Source organism: Mobula hypostoma, chromosome 23 (assembly GCF_963921235.1).
Source record: "Mobula hypostoma chromosome 23, sMobHyp1.1, whole genome shotgun sequence".
NCBI classification, from domain to species: Eukaryota; Metazoa; Chordata; class Chondrichthyes; order Myliobatiformes; family Myliobatidae; genus Mobula; species Mobula hypostoma.
Window position 1 is genome coordinate 8,041,033 of NC_086119.1, and position 20,633 is coordinate 8,061,665.

The following is a 20,633-nucleotide window of genomic DNA, read 5'->3' on the forward strand; positions in this document are numbered from 1 at the left end:
TTCCCCACTTTGTTTTATGCCCTGGACCCCTACCATTAACCAAGGTGTCTGTGGACCCCAGTTTGGAAACCCCCGGTCTGGAATCATTTTGTGGCTCTGTCCTCGGTGGTGATGTACCTGGCAGAGTTGCTTCCTTGTGGCTCCAGAGGCACAGGTTAGATTCTGACTTCTGGCGCTGTCTGTATTTCCTGTGACTGTGAGAGTTTCTCCCCACAGGTGCTCCGGTTTCTTTCCATAAACCAAAGATATGCAGGATGGTAGATCAAATTATCCTTAATACATAGATGGGTGGAGAAATTTGAGGGGGCAGGGGGAGAAAATTGAATGATTCAGCTTGCCATGTGCTGATATGATGCCAAATTAAACCGTTCTGTCTGCACATGATTCATATTCCTCAATTACCTGCATATTTGTTTGTCCATTTAAAAGCTTCTTAGGTGCAAATGCTGTGTTTGGATTAGTGCCATCATCATCATTATATGACGTGTTGTATGATGTGGGCGGTTATGGTCTTTCTGTGACCATGATTGTTCTTGGCAAACTTTTCTAAAGAAGTAGTTTGCCATTGCCTTCTTCTGGGTAGAGTCTTTACCAGATGGGCGACCTCAGCCATTATCAATATTCTTCAGAGAATGTCTGTCTGGAGTCAGTGATCACATAACCAGGACTTGTGATATGTACCGGCTGCTCATACGACCATCCACCACCTGCTCCCATGGCTTCACCTGACCCTGATCAGGGGACCTAAACAGGTGCTACACCTTGCCCAAGAGTGACCTGCAGGCCGGTGGAGGGAAGAAGTGGCTTACATCTCCTTTGGTGGAGACATATTTCTACCCCGCCACCCAGGATTAGTGAGGGATTAACATAAATGAGTATTTGATGGTCAACAATGATGTGATGGGCTGAAGGGCCTGTGTCTGTGCTGAATGACTGTGCACCAACCAAACAGTCCAATGTGCAGATGCTCCCATGATGACGTACGATCCTGGGTGGCCTAATTTTGGAGTTAATTCTAACACTTCACGAGGAGGTGACACCACCTGATCCTCAAGGACAATTAGAAATGGGCCACAAACACAAGTATTTCCAGCAACACCAAGATCTCAGAAACGAAGGAATAAAAGCAGGGAAGGAGTGGCTGTACCGATGAGTCAGTCTTGTGGGAATGCGTACGTTATCAGACCACGCTTTAAATAAATTTACCTGATTTCACCTTCTGAATGTTCCAATGAAAAGTTGTGTACTGTAATTATAAAGAACTTTGGCAGTTCGAGTGGTTCCCGGAACACAGAGAAACTAGGTAAATGTGGGTACCATTGTTGATAATAGACATAAGAGATTCTGCAAATGCTGGAAATTCAGAATAACATACACAAAATGCTTGAGGAACTCAGTAGGTCAGGCAGCATCATAGATGTTTTCTTGTGTTACAATGTGTGTGTTTTTTTTCTCTTTCTCACTATTTTTTATGTACCTTGGCCCCTGAGGAACATTGTCTCATTTGACTTTATCCATCTAGGGTTTGAATGATAATTAAGCTTGATTTGATTTGAAAGAGTTCTATGTTTCAGGCCAAGATGAAGGGTCTCTGCCCAAAATGTTAACTCTTTTTTTACCTTTCCTGCTGAGTTCCTCCAGTATTTTGTGTGTGTTACTATTCTTGATGAGTAGCCACTGGCGGAAGACTGTGATAAAACACCAATCCATACTAGCCTTCTTACCCATCACAACTTGTACTTTGAGCAATTATCAGGTTGTAAAAGCTGTTTTATCATTCCAGATCCTGTTTCTGTATTTAGATGTACAATTGATTCCTTGCTTAAACCTATCTCTAATAACATAGCACAATCCTACAAGACTGACTCACTAGACTCAGCCCCAACCCTGTGTTATGAGCTTACATTACAAGAATAGCACAGATATAGTGCAACTCAAATCGACTGTCATCACAGATTCACCAATGTGTTAGGTGGTGTTTAAGTCCCTTCACAAGATAAAGACAGCACACTGGTGTATTTCTTCTCACCTTATTCCTGAGAACTTACTGATTTCCCACTTGAGCACCAGACAATCCTTTAACAGAGATTCATCACCTGACCATAACCACTCCTTCCCAGCACTCACCCAGCTGAGGGCTCCTCAGTTGACATCTGACCTACATTTGTTCACTTCCATGACTCAGTTTCAGATCAAGGTCTTTACTCGTGAACTCTGGTTCTCTAAATAGGATGGTTTCGGGGAATTGACAGACCAATGCAGGGAGATAGCTCCCTAGAAACACTGCATTAAAAAGCACAAATAAGCAATTTCCAGTCTGGTTTTCAACATGTTATTTCTGGGAAATTGCCAGACTGTACTGGTCAGCAAGTAAAAAAAAGGCATTTATATTTCTATCACACAATACCCCAAATTGTTTGACAGCTAGTGAAGAGGCAGTCTATGTTGAAGAGGCTGAATTTAATTGTGATAGCTTTCTCAGTTTATTTTCTTCATTTAGAACCCGATTACATGTCAGTAAGGGCTGCATGGTAGCTTAGTAGTTAACGCAATACTCTACAGCAGCAGCGATAACCATTTCAATTCTGCAGCTGTCTGTAAAGAGGTTATCTCACGATCTTCGTGACTGTGTGGGCATCTACCGGGTGCTCCAGTTTCCTCCCACATTCCAAAGGCATACGGGTTAGTATAAAGCTAAACTAATCCTTATGCATTATACCTCTACAAAACTCTCTGGTGCAAAGAGTTCATTTAGGGACAGGGTTTAAAGAGTTTGATTAATGTGGACACCACTGACTAGGCTTGGGGCAGATCATACTGAACAGTGACTGGATTAAGGTGTCTGGGACATCACTCTGCTTTTATTTCCTTGGGTATAGTACTTGCCTTTGGGCCAGATGTTTTGGGGACATCAGGTCACAGTTTACGACATGATCCACGCTGATGTTAGAGAGAAGAAATGGAAAGGGATGCCCTGGAGGTGTGAAGCACTGTATCATTGCAGGGAGGGAGATGGCAGCACTGAGAGAGGGCTGCAGTACGGGGTGGGGGGCGGGCAGCCCCAACAAACTGCTGCAATACTGCAGAGGCAGCAGCACAACACTGGCAACAAGAGGACAGGCTGCACCTGGAAGTCCTTCTGTTTACGTGAGATATTCACGATGTGACAGGTCAAAGAACCAAGTTCTCCTCAAATCCTTTATCACATTGATTTTTCAGTCATCTTAGGCTTTCTGACTTACTTGTCTACAATAAAAAAAACAAGTAAAGAATAAAGATTGAAAACATCTACAGAAAGTGGACAGAGCCTCCCTACCACTGAGCACGTTTACAAGGTGTGCTGCCACAGGAAAGCAGCATCCATCATCAAGGATTCCCACCATCCAGGACATGCTCTCTTCTCACTACTACCATCATGCAGGAGCTGTACAGGAATCTTAGATCCCACATCACCAGGTTCAAGATCAGCTATTACCGTACACCCATCAGGCTTTTGAACCAGAATGCATAACTTCACTCACCCAACAATGAACTAATTCCACAACCTAAAGACTCATTTTTAAGGACTCTGCAACTCATGTTCTCAGTAGTTTTATAATTTACACACTTTGTCTTCTTTTGCACATTGGCTGTTTCTCAGTTTTTGTTTATGTAGTTTTTCATAATTTCTATTGTATTTCTCTATTTTCTTACAAGTGCCTGCAAGAAAATTAACCTCAGAGTGCCAAATAGTGACATATACCACGTTAAATTTACTTTGACTCTATTGTTTTTTTAAAGAGGATTTTGCACAATGTGTGCTCACAGAACAATTTATTTTACCATTGAAAGATAGTGATAAGAATCTGTATAAAATGACAATGGAATTTTAAATTACCACTTACTGAAAAAGTGAGGCTGTCAATATTCACATTCAATCCTGTGATTCGCTTCAGGTTGTTGTCATGTGACACCACTACTTGGCCATCTTTGGTCATGTGACAGTCCATCTCCAGCATGTCTGTCCTCAGCTGTACAGCACTGAAATGGTTAAACAACAGAAGATGACTTTTATGACCAAGAGTTATAAATGCAGGCTTTTATTTCAAAGTTGGTTGTGGCTGGCACGGCAACGTAGCTAGCGTAACGCTACTACAGCGCCAGTGACCAGGGTTCAATTCTGCCACTCTGTATAGGAGTTTATATGTTCTCCCTGTGACTGCACGGGTTTCCTCTGGGTGCCAGAGTTTCTTCACACATTGCAAAGATGCAGGGGGTTAGTAGGCTAATTGGTCACATAGGTGTAACTGGGCAGCATGGGCTCGTTGGGATGAAAGGGCCAGTTACTTGTGATTAGGGTTGCCAACTTCCTCATTCTCAAATAGGGGACAAAAGTAGCAGTCAAATGCAGGACACTTGTGTTTACCCTGAGAAAGACTACCACAACCATGATGCCTTGCGCGGGCACCTGTGTGCGCATGCGTGTACAACTTTTTTTCTACAAATCTTCCCAAATCTGTTAAGTGAAACTACACTGTACATACATTATTTCTACTTTATATAGGCTGTGTATTTATCATATTATTCCTGCTTTTACTATATGTTAGTGTTAATTTAGGTTTATGTGCTATTTGGTATGATTTGGTAGGTTATTTTTTGGGTCTGGGAATGCACAAGAATTTTTCCCATATAAATTAATGTTACGAAGGCCTTCGACCTTGTGAGCGGAGACGGCCTGTTCAAAATCCTCGCCAGGATTGGTTGTCCCCTGAGGCTCCTCAGGATAGTTCAGTCATTCCACACAGACATGAAGGGTGTCGTTCAGTTCGACGACTCTTCTTCGGAGGCCTTCAACACCCGCCGCCATGTGAAGCAGGGCTGTGTGCTTGCCCCCACCCTGTTTGGCATCTTCTTCGCAGTCATGCTGAAGCACGCCTTTGGAACATCAACTGATGGTGTCTACCTCCACACCAGATCTGACGGGAGGCTGTTCAGTCTGTCCCGGCTGAGGGCAAAAACTGAGGTTCGTGAAGTACTCATCAAGGACATGTTGTTTGCAGATGATGCGGCACTGGCAACACACTCTGAAGAGCAACTGCAACGCCTCATGGACAGCTTCTCAAGAGCCTGCCAGGACTTCAGCTTGACCATCAGCCTGAAGAAAACCAACGCGTTGGGCCAAGGCGTTGAGCACCCCCCTGCCATTGCCATCAACAACTACGAGCTGGAGGTAGTTCATGAGTTTACATACCTTAGCTCCACCATCACAGACAGCCTCTCCCTAGACCCTGAAATCAATAGACGGATCAGACGAGCAGCCTCAACATTCGCCAGGCTGACAGAGAGTCTGGGAGAACAGAAAGCTGACGACGCACACCAAAGTTGCAGTCTACAGGGCCTGCATCCTCAGCACACTGCTGTACGACAGCGAGACCCGGAGCCTCTACTACAGACAAGAGCGGCGTCTCAACGCCTTCCACCTTCGCAGACTGAGACACATCCTGGACATCATGTGGACTGACCGAGTCACCAACAATGAGGTCCTGGCCAGCGCCCAGACACCCAGCCTCTTCACCCTGCTCCAACAATGCTGTCTCCGCTGACTGGGCCACGTACACCGCATGTCAGATGGGAGGATCCCGAAAGACCTGCTGTACGGGGAACTGGCCTCCGGCAAGAGAGCACAAGGGTGGCCCCATCTTCGTTTCAAAGACGTTTGCAAGAGAGACATGAAGTCACTGAAAATGAACATTGAGAGGTGTGAGGACATCGCAAGTGATCGCTCTCACTGGAGGCTGGAACTACGCAGAGGTCTAAAAAGAGGAGAAGAAAAGCTGAGGCTTGTTGGTGAAGAAGAGCGCACTCGTCGGAAAAACAGCACCAAGACAACACTGGAGGACAGCGCCTTCAAGTGCAGTTGCTGCAACCGAGACTGTCACTCCTGTGTGGGACTCTACAGCCACAACAGACGCTGCTCTAACACAGACTGAAGCAAGACTTTCCAGGCACAGATCCATGGTCTCGCGAGACTAACGGATGCCACCACCACAATTGCTTCTTCGCTTTACGCCATTTCAGTTTAAGAACGGTTTCACAGGAACGCTCTACCTTAGCGGGGGAAATACGGGACAAGGGCGGTCCCGTATGGGACAAACCAATTCAGCCCAATATACGGGATGTCCCAGCTAATACCCTACCCTACTTGGCAACCCTACTTGTGATGTATCTCTAAAATAATACAATAAAATAAATAAATGTTGTTAGATGGAGGGGAGTTTTTCATTTCTGCTTTCATCTTAGTGTCTACACTGAGAGATATAATCAGGACAAATCAAGGGTGTGCACTGTTGGGAGAAAGGGATTGAAATTACAGGGAACTTGAACAGGAAAAACAGGACATTTAAACAGCCCCCTGCAGCCTCTAATGGAGTAGGATTTCACAGCCCAAACAAATTTCTCCTAATCTCTCTCTCTCCTTCTCAAGATCACGACAATATTTTGATAACTCTGTTAAAGATTCTTAAACCACACAAAGGCCCGAGCAAATCTTTTAAATACATTTCAAAAGGGATGGCGTAGAGGAAGGAAGCTGAGCACGGGCTCAAGACAACCACACAGAGTAAGACAATGGGAGTCTTTCCTCTCTCCCAGTGCTTCATGGGCAGCTGGTTTAGGAACAGCAGTAAGCATCAACAAATCATGCTTAAAGTTGCTGATTTTCTGGGACGGAAGTAGCTTATTCAAAATAAAATAAATAGATTCCCCCATCAGGAATGCGGGCAGTAAATGATAAATAAATTTATGATAATGCAAACAAAATACTAGGAATTATATTTGAAAACAAAGCAATTACACTGAACTTGGACTGAAGTTTGATTAGACCTCACGAGTCTTGGAACAGTTCCAACCTTCACATTAGCTGTGGCTCAGTGTGGGACACTCTGGTCTATATCCCTCCTTGTTCACATGCCTATCTAAATGCTTTTTCAATAAGACTGTAAAAATAGGAGCAAATTAGACCTTCGGCCCATCAAGTCTGCTCTGCCATTCAATCATGGCTGATTTATTTTCCCTCTTAACTAAATATACCCAAAGACTTGACCTCCACAGCTGTCTGTGGCAATGAATTCCAGATTCACCAGCTTCTCCTAAAATAAATTCCTCCTTTTCTCTGTCCTAAAGGGACATCCTTGTATTCTGAGGCTGTGCCTAGACTTTGTTCCTAGACTTCCCCATTATTGGAAGTACCCTCTCCATATCCACTCTATTAGGCCTTTTGTTATTCAGTAAGTTTCAATGAGATCCCCACCCCCCACACCCATTCTTCACATTCCGTCCGATTGAAGCCTGAGGGTCAACTGATGCCAAGATCAAAGCTCGAAGGTCGATCAAATGTTCCGATTGAAGCCCGGAAGTTGATGAGAAACCCAGATTGAAGCCTACTACTAAAGCATTGACAACATACTCAGTAACAATCCTCAAACATATTGACCACTTTACACAATTGTGTTGTTGTTCTCACAAAATGCTGGCAGAACACAACAGGCCAAGCAGCATCTACAGGAAGAGATACAGTTGATGTTTCGGGCCCAGACCCGGGTCTCGGCCCGAAACGTTGACTATACCTCTTCCTATAGATGCTGCCTAGCCTGCTGTGTTCTGCCAGCATTTTCTGTGTGTTGCTTGAATTTCCAGTATCTGCAGATTTTCTCATGTTTGTGTCGTTGCTCTGATTGTTCTCTCTTGCATAATGAATGCTTACTTTTTTTTGTGTGAATGTTGGGTCGCCATGGTGGTGGTAGAGGCAGATATGGTAGGGACATTTAAAAGACTCTTAGATATGTACATAGATGATAGATAATGAAGAGTTATATGAGGGAGAGAAGGGTTAGACTGATTTTGGAGTAGGTTAAAAGATGAGCATAACACCATGGGGCTCAACAGTCTGTACTGTTCTGTGTTCTAATGTTGTGAAGTATGTTTGACATTGCACCTGTACATATATGTACTATGCATACAACAATAAATCTGACTCTGTCAATGTCAGCATTTCCTTCTAGCCACCATAGAGGCTCAGATCCACTGTGTGAACTGCACTCTCCCTGTGTCCAACACCAAAGTCCAAAAACAAGGCCATTATTTCAACCTGATGGCATGAACATTGACTTCTCTAACTTCCGCTAATGCCCCATCTCCCCCTCATACCCCATCCGTTATTTATATACACACATTCTTTCTCTCACTCTCCTTTTTCTCCCTTTATCCCTTTGACTATGCCACTTGCCCATCCTCTGGGCTTCCCCCCACTCCCACTTTTCCTTCTCCCTGGGCCTCCTGTCCCATGATCCTCTCGTATCCCCTTTGCCAATCACCTGTCCAGCTCTTGGCTCCATCCCTCCCCCTCCTGTCTTCTCCTAACATATTGGATCTCCCCCTCCCCCTCCCACTTTCAAATCTCTAACTCTTCCTTCAGTTAGTCCTCACAAAGGGTCTTGGCCTGAAACATCGACTGTACCTCTTCCTAGAGATGCTGCCTGGCCTGCTGCGTTCACCAGCAACTTTGATGTGTGTTGCTTGAATTTCCAGCATCTGCAGAATTCCTCGTGTTTGCGCCATTATTTCAAACGCTGGTGGGGTAGTAACTAAGAGTGATCTTTAACTCGGGAAAAATGGGCCTAGAAGGTGCCCAGTATGTTCAAGCCTCAACCCCTCTGAAATAGAGCTAATTTAAACTAAAATCCATAACATGATGTTTATCCAATATAGTCACATCCCATATATTCTGCTAGTTGGTATATTGGCAAGCCTATAATTTTTTTAGAGATTATAGTGCATTGTACAATGTCAATTTTGGTCAGTGGCACTCCTTTGATCAACATGGTACTGTAGTGGTTAGCATAACATTATTAAAGCACTGTGTTCATTGATCAGGGTTCCATTCCCGCTGCTGTCTGTTAGGAGTTTGTACTTTCTCCTCTTGACTGCGTAGGCTTCCTCTGGCTGCTCCCATTCCCCCCCCTCCCACCAACATTCCAAAGGTGTATGTATGGGTTAGGATTAGTGAGGTGTGGACATGCTACGTTTCACGCCAGAAACATTGCATTAGTCATTGATACAAAAGGTATATTTCACTGTACGCTTTGATGTACATGTGGCAAATAAAGCTAATCTCTTTATCTTTGAATTGACATTCAACTTTATTGAAGAGACTGCTGAATATAATATGCCATTGTTGTAATCAAACTAGAGAAGACCACGAAGCAGTTTAGCCTTCTGGTTATTCAAACCCAAGGATCACATTACAGTCTTTCAGGAACTGCTTCTTGTCGGTAATTATTCATGTGTTTTAACTAGTCATAATCTGCTATCAGCAGATGCAGTTCTGTTTCCTGTTGAGGTTAACACCAGCCTGCTTCCACAGAACAAACATAAGAACTGAATCATTAATTCTTTTTGACTTAATTTAAATGAGAGGTTGGACAAAAACACGAGGAAATCTGCAGATGCTGGAATTTCAAGCAACACACATAAAAGTTACTGGTGAACGCAGCAGGCCAGGCAGCATCTCCAGGAAGAGGTACAGTCGATGTTTCGGGCCGAGACCCTTTGTCAGGACTAACTGAAAGAAGAGCTAGTAAGAGATTTGAAAGTGGGAGGGGGAGGGGGAGATCCAAAATGATAGGAGAAGACAGGAGGGGGAGGGATGGAACCAAGAGCTGGACAGTTGATTGGCAAAAGGGATATGAGAGGATCATGGGACAGGAGGCCCAGGGAGAAGGAAAAGGTTGGAGGGGGAACCTACAAGATGGGCAAGGGGTATAGTCAGAGGGACAGAGGGAGAAAAATGAGAGAGAGAGAAAGAATATATATAATAAATAAATAACAGATGGGGTACGAGGGGGAGGTGGGACATTAATGGAAGTTAGAGAAGTCAATGTTCATGCCATCAGGTTGGAGGCTACCCAGACGGAATATAAGGTGTTGTTCCTCCAACGTGAGTGTGGCTTCACCTTGACAGTAGAGGAGGCCGAACTTGGGTTGTTTTCTCTGGAGCAGCAGAGGCTGTGTGGAGCAGACAAGCAGATAAATCTCAAGCTGTATAATTTATACATTCTTTGATAATAAATGTGCTTTGAATCTTAACCTGAGAGAGATTTACAAGATTATGAGAGGCATAGATAGAGTAGTCAGACAGTATCCTTTTCCCAGATTTTAAATGTTTAATACCAGAGGGCATGCATTTAAGGTGAGAGGGGGTAATCACAAAGAAAATATAAGGGGTAAGTTTTTTTACACAGAGAGTGGAATGTACTGTCTGGGGTAGTAGAGGCAGATACATTAGACACTTTTAAGAGACGTTTAGATAGGCACATGAATGTGAGGGAAATGGAAGGATATAGACATTGTGTAGGCAGAAGAGATTAGTATAACTGGCTATTTGATTATTAATTTTATTGGTTTGGCACAGTACTGTGGGCTGAAGGGCCTGTTCCTGTGCTGTTCTATTTTCTATGATGTTCTGGAACAACTCAGTACATTAAGCAGCATCTGTGAAAGAGAATAGAATGGTCAATGTTTTGGTTTGAGACTCTACATCAGGACTAGAAGGTTTGGCTTTCGTTGATCAACCATGTGGCCAAGCAGGCAGCTACAGAGTGGTCAATGAGCAGAAGGCTGGAATAACTGGAGCTGTGGTAGAAAGGAGATGATGACCGGGTCAATCAACTCATGAATGTACATTCAGGTTGGACAGGTTAACTGAGGAATGCTACGTTGGCTCTGGAATATATGGCGACACTTTTGGGTGAGCCCCCGCATATCCCTAGCTGTATTGGTTGTTGACACATATGACACATTTCACTGTATGTTTCGATGTACCATGTGATAAATAAACCTGAACCTTAATTCATACAGTGCATCAGCTCAGCTAAGAGTCTGTGAATTGATCCCTGGTTTACACAATTAGAAAGTGAAACTGGATCAGTGATTTACAAATAGCTTAAGTGATTCTTGATTGTGTAAGAGCATTGATCAAATCTGACAAAGTGCAAAAATTCAATCTAAATATAGATACAAAACGCTAAAACTCCGAGTTGTTTGCCGGAAATTTGAACTGTTGAAAGCAGAAGACTAGAGCATAGGAACAGGCCCTTTGGCCCATCCAATCTGTACCAAACTGCCTTGTCCAATCAACTTGTACCTGGACCATAGCTCTCCATACTCTTCTCATCAATATACGGATCCAAACTTCTCTTAAATACTGCAATCGAACCCACATCCACCACCTCCACTTCACATCCTTCCTGAACTACAGTGGCCAGAACTGGATACAATGTCCCAGCTGGGATTTAGGAGGCTTGAAAGAGCTGACTTAAACAGGAAAGGATCAAGGATCAACTTTTTTTCCAGTCCTAATGAAGAGTCTTGACCCGAAATGTCAACTATTTACTCTTTTCCATAGATGTTGCCCGACCTGCTGAGATCCTTCAGCATTTTGTGTGTTGTTTTGGATTTCCAACATCTGCAGATTTTCTTGTGTTAAGAATCAACTTTATTTGCCATATACATTTAAATGTACTAGGAATTTGTTGTGATGTGTTAGTGCAGCATGCAACAAAATGCAAAAACATTTAACAATTATAAAGAATAAAGGATTATATAATAAAATAAAGTTAGATGTTAAAGTACGAATATGGAAGAAAATGTGCACAAAACAAATAACAGCATGTATTTACAACGTAAGCAGCATTATTAAAAGTGGTTAATGTGTTTATAGTGCAGTGCAGTGACTGAGGTAATATAAGGGGTTGGGGGGTGGGGTAGCAGAGGCTAACTAGAATGGTAATCAGATTAACTGCCTGGGGAAAGAAACTCAAGATGGTTTTAAGTTTTTGTCTTAATCGCTCTATAGCGTTTTTTCCTGCCCACTTTGTCCTGGACACATACAAGTCCTGTAGTGATGGTTGACTGCAGCCTATTACTTTTTCAGCTAACCTGACAGTTTCTGTAAATTTTGAGAGAATGCTGCATCAAATCAGGCAGTAACATGGAATATAATAAACTTCCCACAGAGGGATGTGATCTACTCTCAGTGGCCACTTTATTAGGTACCTCCTGTTAGTAGTCTTCTGCTGCTGTAGCTCATCAACTTCATGGCTCTATGTGTTGTGCATTCAGAGGTGCTCTTCTGCACACCACTGTGGTAACATGTAGTTATCTGAGTTACTGTCAGCTTGAACCGCTCTGTCTATTCTCCTCTAACTTCTCTCATTAACAAGGTGTTTTCACCTTCAGAACTGCCACTAGATGCTTTTGAAAATTTTTTGCACCCTTCTCTAAACTCTAGAGACTGTTGTGCATGAAAACCCCAGGAGATCAGCAGATTCTAAGATACTCAAAACACCATCTCTTGTACAAATAATCATTCCACGGTCAAAGTCACTTGGATCACATCTCTTCCCCATTCTGATGTTTGGCCTGAACAACAACTGAAGCTCTTGACTATGCCTGCATGCTTTTATGCATTGAGCCGTTGCCACATGATTGGCTGATTAGATATTTGCATTAACGAGGTGTACAGGTATAGCTAATAAAGTGGCCACTAAGTGCACGTCATTGGTTAACAGGATCAGACCAAAGGCCCTGAGTATACCCCACAATCTCATTTCTAGAACCCAGCACTGGAGTGGGATAGTTAAGTTACAGAACATGGGATAGAAAGAGGAACATCTTGAACAGAAAAAGGAAAAACATTGCATAGAAATCACTGGTTTCTTACTGGTTGATGTGAGATATAACCATTTTCGATGAGAACACGCTGTATCTGTTTTGTTTTAGGTAAACAAAACACTGCACCCAAACAGAAGATGAAGGATCTAGGATAGTTAGTTCAACTTGTTCTGAGCTAAATTTGCATGTTAAATAAAAGGAAAAGCTTACGTGTTTCATATCTTCAGATGTGCCTTGTAGTGCTATATCACCAATTAATTACATTTAATTTTCAGTTTCATATTATGGAAAAGTTCCACAGACACAAAAAAGATTCTGCAGATGCTGGAAATCTTGAGTACCACATACAAAATGTTAGATGAACTCAGCAAGTCAGGCAGCATCAATGGAGGTAAGTGAACACCTCTTTCTAGTCCTGAGGAAGGGTCACGGCCCAAAATATCAATTGCTTATTTCCCTCCATAGATGCTGCCTGACTTGCTGAGTTCCTCCACCATTTTGCATGTGTTGATTGGAAAGGTGTCGTCAGTACATTTTATACATGTCTGAATGTAGGCAATCATATCATTTCAGAGTATCCGTCCTGGGACTAACACAAAAGTGCCATCACAAAGGTGGCTCAACAGCACCTCTACTTTCTTAGAAGTTTGCATAGATTTGGTGTATTATCTAAAACTTGGACAAACCTCTATAGATGCACAGTGGAGAGTATCCTGACTAGTTGCACCATGGTCTGGTATGGAATTATCAATGCCCTGGAATGGAAAAGTCTACAGAAAGTGATGGATACAGCCCAGTTCATCACAGGCAAATCTCTCCCCACCACAGAGCATATTTACAAGGAGTGCTGCTACAAGAAAGCAGCATCCGTTACTAAGGAGTCCCACCATTCCGGCATAGCTCTCTTCTCACTTCCACCATCAGGTAGGAGGTGTATGAGCCACCATGTTCAGGAAGTTATTACCCTACAACCTGAACTAGCATGGATAACTTCACTCACCAGAACCCTGAACTGACCGACAACCTACAGATTGACTTTGAAGGACTCTACAACACATGTTCTCAGTATTATTTGTTTTTTTTATTTGCTCAATGTCTTCTTTTGAACATTGGTTGCTTGGCCCATATAATTTTTCAAGAATTCTATTGTATTTCATTATTTTCCTGTAAATCCCTGTAACATCTTGCAGAATGTGCAGGTGCTTTGTTCAAGCTGGAATTCAGATGTTACCCTCAAAGATTCTCTGCTCCTCTGCAGCTGCCTGGGAGCTCCCTTCAAAGGGATTGGTTTAATTGCTGAGAACTTGGTGCTTACAAACCAGTTCTGTACAAACCCTGAGATTGTTATACTTTGGTGCAAACAGTGTACCAGAACATAATTAATAGCTTCTGGTCTCGAACAATAATTTTGAAAATGATCATAATTCTGCCAAATAAATATTTTTGAATAAAATAAACTTCAAAACTTTGATATAGCTTCTATCTCAGTCATGTAGATTTCCTAATACTTTATAAACCGTTTAAGATATTAGTTAAAAATAGCATGTCTGTCTCTTCCTGATTTGCTGTCTATGAGAATTATTCAATGTGATTGGCTGTGTAGACAAATGAAAGGTTTAACCCTGTGCCAAATGCCAAACATCCCATTAAATTGACAACTTGCAGCAACATCAGTAAAGGGGGAAGTGTATGCCCCAGAGAGAGGCAGATTGTTGTTGCCAATGGTCCATAACAAATGGCAATAGCTGAGTGACACTAATGCTCAGGTAATCCTCTGCTGAAGGGTATAAACTCGTCGAGACCCTCTGTTGTTCAAGTTTTCCAGTATCTACAGAATTTTTTGTGTTTATGTAGAATTAAAAAAAAGTCCATATCAGTGCAAAGTGATCAAAGTGGTCAGAGTGTCACTGTACTGTAGTGACCAAGGCTGTGCTGGATAATTCAAGAAATGAATAGTTGTTCTTGAATCTGGCAACGTGGGACTTCGGCTTCTGTACCTCCTGCCTTATAGTAGCTGTGTCCTGCTGCAAGTAAATTTTATTTTTACATTGCACCTGTGCATATATCTACTTCTGTGTGGGACAATAAACTTGACTTTGACTTGCATCTCTGGAGTGGAACTTGAATCCACCACTCAATAAGCCATGTAGGTTATATCGTGGTGTTTTTACACACTTTAAGACCTGGACCAATGATACTGGACCCCAAACTGTCCAGCTCAGACATCTGTTCGAATATGAGTAACAGGATGGCCAGAAACTACAATGCTCCCATACCATACCAGGTGGCAGCCCTGTTCTAGTCCCTAAACTGAACGCCAGTCTCAATCAGTGGCTGAGGGTCACAGAAAATGGGATTCTTCAGAATTTAACCAGAGTCTATTAAGAGTCAGTCGAATAACTACAGATAAAATGTGTTACACACACAAAATGCTGGAGGAACTCAGCAGATCAGACAGAAACTATGGAGAGGGATAAATAGCCTACATTTTGGGCCAAAGCCTCAGTCTTGATTAAAGGTTTCGGCCTGAAACATCCACTCTTTATTCCTTGCCATCAATACTGCCTGACCTGATGAGTTCCTCCAGCATTTTGTGTGCTTTATTCAGTATTTTCAGCATCTGCAAAACCTCTTGTACTTAAAATAAAATCTGTCCCTAAAAAACAGCCATTGTAAATAGTTGCTGTTTGTGTCTAATCTCATCATGTGCCTGTTTAATCCTATGCCACATTCTTCAGAGTTAAGACACGTGATGTACGTGTTTCTCAGGAGACACTCATTCATTTCGTCTAGCTTTGGAAGACAAACACTTTGCAGACCTCCTCTTGTCTAACCACCCTCATTTAAATTGTTCAGTGCAGCTCCAGTTTCCCTCTCCTAGACAATTCTGCAAACATGCTCTTCCACGTCAAGACAAAAGGCCTTCAAGGCGAAGTAAAGGGGAAAAGGGCTGTTTCTGTGTCTCTTGTGAACTCTCTTCACAATGCAGCTGATGCCTAATCAGCAACTGCTCATAAGAGCAAGATAGCAATAATTTGCAGACAGCTCACAAAACTAATAGATTCTTTCGAAGATGTACTGCTTCTGAACTGTGATTGCTGGTGTCTGCAGCCTATAATTTCCCTTTTTGGTGAAGTAGGCTCTCGAGAGTGCAGGTATGGCTGGGGCAGCCATCCTCGGGGGTGGACGCTGCATCAAGGCCTGACAGCAGAAGAGAGACCTGTGGTTCTGCTCCATTAATCTGCGCTGAGCAAGATTAAAATAGTCAAGGACAATAGCAGAAAACAAACAGGTGTTCAGCACCATCTGCCTGTGTTTGACTGGCCTTTCCTTCTTCTCGTTACTACTGCTGAGCAGAAATGCAGGAGTCTTGGGTCCCATGGCGCCAGGTTCGAGAATAGTTGTTGCCCTGCAGCCACTAGGCTCCTGGACCAGCTTTACTTGCTTCACTGCTGAACAGAGTCTGTAGCTGTGGACTCATTAGTTCATCTTCCATGTGTATTTGTTCAGTTCTCTTTCACTATTTGCATGATTTGTCCTCTTTTGGAAATTGGATATGTGATGGTCTTGGTGTGTGTGTTTTTGTGAATTCTATTGTGTTTCTTTATTTTGTGAGAACCTGCAAGAAGATAAAACTCAAGGTTGTAACTGATTTACATACATTGGTCATAAATTTGAACTTCGAATTGCTGACAAGAGGTAGTGGAAACCAACTTGATCATAGGAAATATAAAAGTTAAAAGAACCATAATGCCTCAGTTTACCCACAAAACCAGCCAATTAAAGGCTGTAATCATCTAATACTGTGCACCTTTCAGTCAGGTAAACTGCTGCAGATAACACTGTGCTGACACTCTTGTACACTACTAAAGGTTCCCTACACAAGAGGTCTAGCATTCCACTGCACAACTTAAACAGAGGCTTTGTCTCACCTTCATCTAGACTGGTATTAGTTTATAATCACCACATATACCAAAATACAGATAAAAGCTTATCTTGCATAAAATTTATACAGATTAAATCATTACACAGTGCACTGAGATGGAATAAGGTAAAACAATAATGATGCAGAATAAAGTGTAAAAGCTGCATAGAAAGTACAAGATCATAAACGAGGTAGACTGTGAGGCTATAAGTGTCCTTCTTATCATACAGCAGGTCCATTCAGTTGTCTGATAACAGTGGGATAAAGCTTTCCTTGAGCCTGGTGGTACATGCTTTCTGGCTTTTGTACTTTCTGCTTGTTAGGAGAGGGGAGAAGACAGAATGTCCGGGGTGGGTGGGATCTTTGATTATGCTGGCTGCTTTACTGAAGCAGCGAGAAGTACGGACAGATTCATAGAGGGAAGGCTGATTCTTGATTTGTGCTGAGCTGTGGTCACAACTCTCTGCAGTTTCTTGTGGTCATGTGTAGAGTAGTTGCCATATTCAGTGATTATGCACCCAGAAAGAAAGCTTTCGATGATGCACTGATAAAAAAAATTGGTAAGAGTTGACGAGGACATAATGGATTTCTTTAACTTCCTGAAAAAGTAGAGGTTTTGGTGAGCCTTCTTGGCTGTGACATCAATGTGACTAGACCAAGATAGGCTATTGATGATGTTTACCAATTGCTACAGGATACAACACATCTGGATGAAGGGTCTTGACAGTTTATTCACCTCCATAGGTGCTGCTGACCTGCTGAGTTCCTTGAACATGTAGCTCTGCAGCAATCTCATTTTGGGAGAGAGGGAGGAGACCTTGTCTATTGGTTTCATTAAACAACCATCAAAACAGAGTAGATTATCCATTTATCTAATTGCTGGCCGTGGGATCCAACTATGCATAATTGTCTGTGATGTTGCTTACAACACAGTAAACTAGATAATCCTGCTCTCTTGGGTGAAACTAGATTGTTAGGTTTTCTTATCTGCTAGATATTACTCCTACCAAGAACCCAACGTACTAAATTGACATTTTTAAAAAATATACACAGTAGCAATAATAAATTTTCCAGTGAATGAGGCAAACTGAGAGGAAGGGCAAGAAGCTCAACACCAAACCACTAAGTTTTGTCAACAATCAGAAAGCAGATTTTTAAGTTTTGCTATGCCTTGAGAATCGGAAGCACTGTGCAATAAGACCATAACATATAGAAGCAGAAGTAGGCTATTCGGCCAGTTGAGTCAGCTCCACCATTTGATTATGCCTTTTCCCAGTAATCTTTGATGCCCATACTAATCAAGAAGCTATCAACTTCTACTTCAAATATATCCAAAGACTTGACCTCCACAGCCTTCTGTGACCATGAATTCCATGGACTCACCGCTCTCTAACTAAAGAGATTCCTCATCTTCTCTGTTCTAAAGAGACATCCTTCTATTCTCAGGCTGTGTCCTCTTTTTCTAGGTTCTCGCATTACAGAAAACATTCTCTCCATGTCCACTCTGTTTAGGCTTTTCAATATTCAGTAGGTTTCAATGATATCCCCCCTCATTCTTCTAAACTCAAGTACAGACCTAGGGCTATCAAACACTCACGTTAACCGTTTCATTCCCAGACTAATTCTCATAAACCTCCACTGGTCCCTCTCCAGTGCCAGAACATCCTTTCTTGAATTCGGGGTCTAAAACTGCTCACAGGACTGAGTGTAAAAAAAATATACAATTTATTTTCTTTATAGATAATTTTGGATTTTTATAAAGCTTAAATGTTGTTGTGTTTGTCTTTCAAGAAAAAGTTGATTCTCAAATGAGGTGGCTGAGTGAATGAGCAAATTTGAATTTCAAGTTAATCCTTTGGGGCACAAAAATGCCGAGGGCTCAGTCATACAAAAATCTCACCTTTCTGGTTGAAAGGTTTTATTGTTCAGAGAGTGAAAGGGTGAGTAAAGTGACGGACAAATCTCCACATTGATTCAAGCGGGTCCGGTTCAGCAGAGGCCAGGCTGGAGGTCAGGAACATCAAATGGACAATCGTTCACTCTCTGCATAACTCAGTGTATTGGCTTTTGATACATTTCTAGTTTTCACTTGAGGCTCAGTAGTGGGGTGGGGGGGATGAAACAGGGAAGCATGTACAGGTATTTGTTACTGGCCAGTCTCACATACAAAAAGGAACTGACCCCAGACTGAGTTTGTAACATCAGTAAGTTTAAATGTCTGAAGTTTACAGCAGTTTTATATAGAATATAGACTCTGGCATCAGAGATGTACAAAGCTTAAAGGCAAGAACTTAGGTAGACTTCTTTATAATAATACCCTTTTCTCATTACTATCATTAAGGAGGAGGTACAGGAGCCTGCAGACCACATTCAGTGTTTTAGGAACAGCATCTTCCCCTTTTCAATCAGATTTCTGAATGGTGCATACTACCTTGCAATTCTGCTTTTGCACTATTTATTTTTTATTGTAACTTAAAAGTAATTATTTGTCTTGCGCTGTATTTTTCCCACAAACGAACAAATTTCACAACAATATGTCAGAGAAAATAAATCTGATTCTGATTATGCTTTATTTCAGATGCAGCAATATAGAAAATTTTGGCTATGTTTTAGCTGGAACATCAAGGCTGCATGAGGGATGGGAAGGAAGTTTACTGGGACGGGCACCGAGAATGAGAGGTTTCCGTCACATGTAGGGCTTGCATCTGTTGACTGATAAACACCAAAATAACATCTATAAGGGTATGCTAGGAGTGTCTTTTCTCTCTCAACGGTTAGAATCTATGCAAACGGCAAACAAAGCAGAATTTACTTTCTTACCCATTTTGTTTTAGCAAAGCTACAAATGCTTTGAAGTAAATTTTATTATCAAAGTATACTTATGTTACCAGATACTACCAGCTACAACTGCCAGGAGGGCAGCACAGTAGTATAGTGGTTAGCGCAATCGCTTTACAGTGACAGCCATCAACAATTCGGGTTCAATTTCTTCTGCTGTCTGTGAGAAGTTGGCATGTTCTTCCTGTGACTGCCTCAGTATCCTCTGCATGCTCCAGTGCTCTCCTATATTCCAAAGATGCGTGGTTAAGTTTAGTAAACTGTGGGCATGCTATGTTTGGTGTGGAAGTGTGGCAACACTAGCATAATCCTCTGAATTGATTTGATGCCAATGACATGGTTCACTGTATGTTTTGATATATTCAGTGTCTAATTAGGTACATCTGCTCATTAATCCAAATATCTAAACAGCCAATCATATGGCAGTAACTCAAGAGACTCAGTTGTTATTCAGACCTAACATCAGAATGGGGAAGAAATGTGAATGAAGTGACTTAGACTGTGGAATGATTGTTGGTGCCAGATGGGGTGGCTTGAATGTCTCAGAAATTGCTGATCTCCTGGGTTTTTCCACAAACAGTCTCTAGAATCTATAGGCAATGGCATGAAAAACAAAAAAACATCCAGTAAGTAGCAGTTCTGTGAGCGAAAATGCCTTGTGAATGAGACAGGTCAGAGGACAAAGCCAGACTGGTTCAAGTCAACAGGAACATAGAACATTGAACAGTACAGCACGGGAACAGGCTGTTTGGCCCACAATGTTGTGCTGAACCAGCTAAAAAGCAAATCAAAAACACCCAAACACCAATCCCTCCTACCTATGCCATCCCTACATCCTGCCATCTTTCTTACATCCATGTGCCTTTCCAAACATCTCTTAAAAGCCTCTAATATACTTGCCTCTAGCACCATACCAGGCAGCGGACTCCAGGCATCCACGACTCAGTAAAAAACATACCCCTCACATCCCCCTTCAACTTACCCACTCACCTTCAAAGCATGCCCTCTGGTGTTAGACATTTCAACCCTGAGAAACAGATACTCTGTCCACTCCATCTATGCCTCTCATAATCTTGCAAACTTCTATGAGATCTCCCTCAGCCTCTCGTGCTCCAGAAAAAATAAACCGAGTTTATCCAGCCTCTCATTATCATGTCCTCTA

At 42.2% G+C, this 20,633-nt stretch overlaps 1 protein-coding gene across 1 annotated transcript in view; it reads right to left on the minus strand.

Annotated features, from left to right (window-relative positions):
* Positions 1 to 20,633, minus strand: part of gdpd1 (glycerophosphodiester phosphodiesterase domain containing 1) — a 76,929-nt gene that overhangs the window by 28,175 nt on the left and 28,121 nt on the right. Inside the window, exon 3 of the mRNA XM_063031887.1 lies at positions 3,885 to 4,020. Coding sequence (XP_062887957.1) covers positions 3,885 to 4,020 — 136 coding nt within the window. The remainder of the gene's footprint in view (positions 1 to 3,884; positions 4,021 to 20,633) is intronic.